Genomic DNA, 7069 nt, shown 5'->3' on the forward strand with positions numbered 1-7069 from the left:
TTTTTAATAGAACAGCAGACATCTACCTCAATAAGGTTTTAAACAGTCTCTCAACTTCAGGACTTGGTTACATTATGCCCTTAAGAAACTATTCTTAGTATAATTATGATCCAAAGGAAATATTCTTGAATAGTAACACTTTTCTGTGGTAATAGCACAGTAGATGTTACACTGAATTGATGATTGTTTCAAAGCTTTTTACCGGTATGAGGTAGAATGGTCCAACACCTTTGAAACAAGATACGAACTTTGGGTTTATTCAAGAACTGCAGCAGAGGAGAAGTATATTCTTAGGAAATACATTGCAAATTAGTGGGTTGAAGATGAAAAGACTGAAATTATTTGAAAGAATTTTCCTTTAATTTCACAAGAATAACTGTCGTTCTTGCTGTTGGAAGGTCTGCGGTTAAAATTAAGGGATCTGTGCTCTGTCATCATTGTTCTCCTGTCACCTGTTATTTTAATGAGAGAGAAAGCACATCATGGGGTCAGTTTAAACCAGTAAGTGCATGTATTTGTTTTAATCTTCAGGGTAGTTTAATGAATATTATCAGAATCACAGACATACTAATTATTCTATATTCTAGTATGTTGGAGACCAGAATATTGGCGCTTCTACGTGTGAGAAGATAAGATTATCTGAGTTATATGGTTTGTTGCTTCTCTATGTGACTACAGCATGTTTGAGTATGGTTGGTACCTTTTCAGTCTTTTCTCTGATGTGGAAAAGAGTTGAGGTAGCTGAAGGTAACATCTGTGCTGTTAAGCTCTCAACTAGCTGCAATTGATGGCCTTCATGTCCTTTTATCTTACTGTTTCTATACCTCAGAGGCATCTTTGAGGCATGATACTAGGGACAAAAGCACTGAAATCAAGGTGTTATGTTTTTCAACAGGTGCTAAAAGACCAGGCAGAACACTTTCATCTCATTTTCTCCTTGGACCAATTTCAGAACTTGGATAGTTCTGTTAGTGTTTAGTCTGGTCAGAATCCTGTTTGGTGTCAGAAATGTCTCCTTCGGGTTTTCTTCTTATTTCTAAGTAAAATGAGGAAAAACCCACACACCAAATCTACAAGCCCAGAATCTCTTCTGGCTTTTGCATTTGCTTTTTTTGTTTTAAGTTTGTGTATTTTTTCTCCATTTTCAGAACTAGCCATAGTCTATGAGTCTCCTTGTAGGTTTTTCACTACAAGGGTAATTAACAGTTGAATAACTCATTTATAGACAGATAGTTTTAGTTCATTTTTCAGATCAGAGTTAGACATCTAGTAGGCTTGCAATCATTTAAATAGATGTTGCAAGTGGAGAACTCCTATAAATGTCTTCTGGTCTTCTGATATTTTTCACTTTTCTTTTTTTAAGAAAGAAAGCAAAAAAGAAAAAGCCTATTTCAAAGGTATCCTTGTTTAATGTACAAAGACTGAAAACTCACAGTGGAAGGATTTCTGAAGACAAGTACTTCAAAAATATGCTTAGAGCTTGGACTTAGTAGAAATTTTGTTTACATTTTTCATTTTAATTCACAACTTTGGAATCAAATTCATCTCAATTTTCCTTTCATTGTGGCAGAGTAATCTAGACCGAAGTAGTGATAATACCTAGTATCAGTATATAAATAACGAGTTGAACTGAAATTTGTATTCCTAAGCCTTCATATATACCTCAAATTCCATATTTTAGAAAGTATGTGCGATTTTGAAATACAATTTCTACATAAAATTTCATATCCATTGTCTGGTAGCTAGGAAACTATTCTAGGTTTTTAGAGACCTATATGGAGAAATAATGCCCTGTTCTTCACTCTTCCCTCAAAATCAAATGAAATCTTGGATATACCTCATAAATTCTCAGCTGCTGTGGCAGCTCCTTGAAGCAGGGGAAGATTACTGAATTTTGTAAAGATGAAAAATGTCTGAATTAGAGTGCAGAAGAACTATAAGCCGTCTCATATTGGCTCTTTTGCTGAACTGTGTTCTACTGATCACATGTCATTGTGCCAGCTTCTGTTCACCATTATGATGTTTAAATAAAAACCCACAAGTTTTTTAACATTACTTTTGCTGTTAGCTGCTGGTACTTTCATGCAGTTCTCAAAGAAGTGAAAAGCTGGTGACTAACACTGGTAGTCTTTTAAGTATGTCCTCTTTCTCATGTTCATGGTTTTTGGATTTTGAGCCGTAGTCATTTTTTGATAGGCTATAACAACTCTGAATATTTGGCTTTCTAGGGAGGGATGCTGAGTTTGGTTCATAATATGCATGGCAATATGCAATTTATATGTAACTTGAAGAAGTCAACTTAATTGACTCCAGGGGCACAACAGAATATTTAAATTCTATTTAAATATGAAGTGAATAGCAGCCTACTAAATTAACTTGGGGAATAGCGAGAGAGCAGGGTGGAAGAAGATACCAAGGTGACTGAACAGAGTTGGGAATAAGTAGAAGTTAGAAAAGAGTGGATAAGTGGCAAATAATTGTTTTTATATCAAAATTTGGCTTTTGTTTGTAGCAATTATTACTGTTTAGTGAAGCAGTATCTAACTGAAAGAAAACTGGAGAAGAAAAAAGAAAAAGATGCCAAGCCAGAGCTGTAATAATTACTGGAGTATTGCTCTGATAGTCAAGTCAAATTAAAGTTTCTCTCGTTTATTTAGTTTGTAATAGAATGTTTGTCCCTTGTCTGTTGTAAGAGATTAGGAGACATTATTGACTGTTCTTCCACAGGAAACTGATAGCAGCAATTGCCTGCAAGGGAAAATTATATTCCTTTAAACCAGATTATTAACCTTGTCATATTTCTGCTGATAACACTGTCTGCTTCTGTGTACAACATGTTTTAATTGGGAAGAGAAAGGAAATCAGTGGAGAACAGAAGGGAAAGAAGACCACTAATTTTATTATTAACTTTCTGTATGTTAATGTACAGAGCTGAGTGAAAATTATATTTAAAAGCCTATTTGCAAAAATTCAACTTTCTTCTCTGTTCTTTCCTTTATAAATCTCTGGAAAATCTCTATTTCTGTAAAGTTAAACAGGGTTTTATTTTGGACTATAGTTCCATTAAATGGAATATAATGTTGATCATTTCATTACATTAAAATAATTTAATGTACTATATTATAGAAGGTATAAAGAGACTCATTTGCCATTTACTTGTTTTAATCATAAGTTAAGAATGACCAAATGAAGCCAATAAAGACTTGCTGAAAAGAAAAAGCTATAAATAATTCATCTGCAAGATATTCGTCAGAGATTTCTCTTGGATAGTTTTGTGATGTAGATAGTCTATGATATGGTTGTCCGTAATATTCTTGTTGGGCTGGATGTATGTATGTTCCTGAAAGGTTCTTGTTAATGCAGACAGGAGATCTCTAGGAACAGATGTAAGTGGTAAAGAATCAGCAGAAATTTATATTCAGTAAAGTCAAGTGATCTTGATCAGATTTCGTGGTTAAGGATCTTGCTTGGAATATCATTTCAGATTTTCTTTCTTTAAACAGAACTGATGTATTAATGTCTTATATTCATGAAATCATATGTTACTTCTGACATTAGTTTATAAGTGGGGGAGAATTAAGCCAATGTAAGTGTTCTACTAACATAGTTGTGTTACCTGCATTATATTCCTTCTAAAACACTGGTCTTTGTTTCTTGACAACTGATATTGAATCATCCTATCTTGAAATGTCCATTGATGTGAAAAAGTGGAACACCGCTCATACCCTACAACTCTTTTGATGTGCTTTAGTTGAGTACCTGGATGCAGTATGTCTTCTGGATAGTTACCTATGTGTGATTCTGGTCTGCAATTAAGAATAAATTGGAATTAACCCTAGTGTAAAAAAACAAACAAACAAAAAAAACAACTGGTTTGCTGTCCTGCTCCTTTTCTCATAAAAGTCTTAATTCTATACCATATAAAAATCAAACAGAGTTTGAAAACTTGTCTGCTAGTCTTTAATTAAAAGGAGTGTCTGGTTCCATTGAATTAGTTTCTTAGGAGTTCTTGAGTATGGATTTCAGGATCAGAATATTTTTCTGATATGTCCGGGTGTAAAAGATGATTAATGTTTTGTTGAATAATGGATGATCTTGCTGCGTGCCTTGAACGGGAAATTTTTGAAATATCTCAGCATTTGTATACAACAAAGTGAACTTTGAGTGCGTAGGAAGTGCTGCTAGAGGTGAGGGCAGTGCAGGCAGAATGCATATGCAGAGCTACATAGCTGTTATGACATCATGGAGCAGTGAGTTTCATCTCCCTCATCTCACAGTAAATTCAAGGCTGCAAGGGCTTGGAATGCTGGAGAAGCCTGGATTGGCATTATCTTAGACCTCTTTTCTTCAGATTTTACCTTATCGTGATCACAGAAGCCAGTGGTGTACAACTGGTTCCAGTGTTCCCCTGTGGAGCTTTCTTGTGTGTTGTTTCTTCTTAACAGATTTCTCTAAGTGCTAGAGTAATTATCTGAACAGCTTGTGAGAAAAGCTAATGGTTGTATTTATTTACTGTGATGTTTTGCATTTCAGGGAAGCAAGGAAGGGGCCCTGGTGCAGCAAGACCTTTAACCTGAGTCTAATCTAAAATTTAGAGTGACTGTTGGTATGTTTAAATTCTTTGCCAAATTGAGGCCAAAACTTTGCTAACGTGCACAAGTCCTTGTCGAGGCAGTGAAAGCTTCCTACGTGTATCCAAAGGTAGATTAGATGGTGATGCACATATTCTAGCTCATGGAAGAAATCTGGAGTGAATGTGATGACTTTGTCACTGTACAATGTTGTAATTATCCTGACAGCTTCCTTCTATCATATATTGGCATCTCTTGAAATGGAAAGATCATTCCGTTTGTGTACGTACATGAGATAATTTACCATGCTTGTTTACTGTACCATGCCTAAATTACAATGTCAGTGCTAATGTTTTAGATAAAAAGTTAGTCGTATTTGAAAAAATGACCTCTAATTCTAAGAAATTAGGAAAGAAAGAAAATGAGCAGAAGTAGCATAGCTGTAATGTATCTGCCTTTTTCTTTTGTGCATTTATTCTGCAATAATAAACTGAGATTGTATAATATAAATCAAAAGCATACTTGCTGCTGTTAATGTTTGATATTGTATCATTTGGAATTCTGCTTGCTCTGCTTGAGAGAAATGATTGTATTACAATACAGTATTTTTATAAAGTAATTTTAGATGAGTTACATTATGATATCTGCAGAATGGTAGAATGAAGAAGACTTGAATAAGTCCTTATTAGATAGCTCATACAGACAATAATGTTTTGCTGTTCCATTTGAGGGTGTTTTGGGAGGAACAAACAAATGTTCAGCTCTTTAAAGTGTGTTATTTGGGTGATCAGTCTGTCAGTACTTTAGCAGTAAGTGATGCTTGTGGTGAATGCAGTCAAAGCAAAAAAAGCTGCATGTTCCTGCTTGCTTGCCCTCTCTTCTGAGCAGTGGCGTTTTTACTCAGTCCTTATGAGCCTTCCTTTTCTCCTACCTCTCTCTCACCTTATCTCTTGCTCTTTTGTGTTTTGCCTTAGCATTCTGTCCTCTTCAACTTTGTGTCCCGCTGCTCTTTGAGATTCAAAACTACCCTGTTCATCAAACAGTGAGGAGACAAATAGTAACAATATTAGGTTGCTTCTTTATAGACTTTACATTCAGCATGTTTTGTAGAAAACTTAGGCAGTATATGTTAGAAACAGTAAGTTCTGTGCTGTAGTAGTAGATAGCAGATTGGCTTCAGCCTTGTTCTGCATATAGGGATGTGATTCCTAACCTTAAGTCATTGCTTAAAGTGAAAATAGAAGTAAATGAAAACCAGCCTGGAAGTCTTGGATGAGGCATCTGAGGCATCTGTCTCTATAAGGCCTATTGAGGCACATGCAGTCCTTGGGCTTGCAGTGTTTGTGGGCTTCAAAAACAAGAACAGTGGTAGAAAGATCTTCTTTTCATTATATATTCCTCAGCTTAGAAAAATGAAATAATTGCATGAAATGCAATAAAAAATGAAATATTGCATTCAAAAATGAAATATTGCATGCTGTTACTTAAAGCGTTCCAGAAAAGAATATTTTGTACATTTTATGTTCTCCAACAAATATTTCTCTTTCATAGCTCTGTCCAGAGTAAGAGAAGACAATACTTTTTTTAATCTGCTTTTTTGCTTTAAGCAAAATCATAAGGGCTGTTTAGGTTGTGCAGGTGTGAGTACTTTACACTTCAGCATTGCCAGGCTTTTTTCTTCAGCCATAGAGGCTAGAGAGTTCCTCTCTAAAATTAGAGATGTGCTAGTCATATATGACTCCAGCATCTGCAGACTTCAGAGCTCTTAATCAGATTTATTGGCAACATTGCTGTTAATATTCACAACCTAACTTATAAACTCACTAACTTTATCCGTGATACATGAGCTGAATGACCACCAGTGCTTAATGCCAAATCTGTAGTCTTCAGCTTTATTTTGCCACGTTACATTGGCCAATTAAAAGAAAATGGTAGGCTTTCTGAAAAAAATCCTGTTTTACCTATCAGATAGCAGGCAAGTGATGTGCAGATTTGCACAAACTGCCCAAAATGTGTTCTGCCATGACTTTTTATTCCAATATACCAATAAAAAAAACACAAATGTTGTTGTAGCTGGTTGGCAGGTTTTCATTGGAATGAATTTCCAGTGGAGATATTTGATGAGAAAAGCAATTATTGTAATGGAGGAAAGCAAAACAAAAGCAAAAGGAACCCAGTTTTGAACTGTTTTAATAATGAACTGTCTTGCATTATAGGTCACGTTTCTTATGCAATCCTGAGGGACTGCAGGGCCTTGCAGGAATTTATTTTATGTTGTGCTTTAGCTACTGATCCATAGGAAGTAATTAAGGACTAGAATTGCAATGAATAGAAAACAATAGGAAAACATGTTTTAATACTGGAATAGGTGAGATTTGCAAAGGATTTTTCTGAGAATAACACTTTGTCAGTGTATTTTATTTGAATTGATGCTGTCTAGTGTTTTGATGCTGTCCAACTTAGATTTCTCAGTTCCACATCTCATTTCAGGGGAGAAA

At 35.1% G+C, this 7069-nt stretch overlaps 2 protein-coding genes across 2 annotated transcripts in view; both read left to right on the top strand.

Moving 5' to 3' along the window:
- Nucleotides 1-2597, top strand: part of LOC100546507 (glutamate receptor ionotropic, delta-1) — a 34271-nt gene extending 31674 nt beyond the window's left edge. The window contains exon 6 of the mRNA XM_031554563.1: nucleotides 2513-2597. Coding sequence (XP_031410423.1) covers nucleotides 2513-2597 — 85 coding nt within the window. The remainder of the gene's footprint in view (nucleotides 1-2512) is intronic.
- Nucleotides 2598-3295: 698 nt separating this feature from the next.
- Nucleotides 3296-7069, top strand: part of LOC104911895 (glutamate receptor ionotropic, delta-1-like) — a 28478-nt gene continuing 24704 nt past the window's right edge. The window contains exon 1 of the mRNA XM_031554564.1: nucleotides 3296-3328. Within this exon, the coding sequence (XP_031410424.1) occupies nucleotides 3296-3328 (33 nt within the window). The remainder of the gene's footprint in view (nucleotides 3329-7069) is intronic.

The sequence above is a fragment of the Meleagris gallopavo genome, chromosome 8 (assembly GCF_000146605.3).
Source record: "Meleagris gallopavo isolate NT-WF06-2002-E0010 breed Aviagen turkey brand Nicholas breeding stock chromosome 8, Turkey_5.1, whole genome shotgun sequence".
Lineage (NCBI taxonomy): Eukaryota > Metazoa > Chordata > Aves > Galliformes > Phasianidae > Meleagris > Meleagris gallopavo.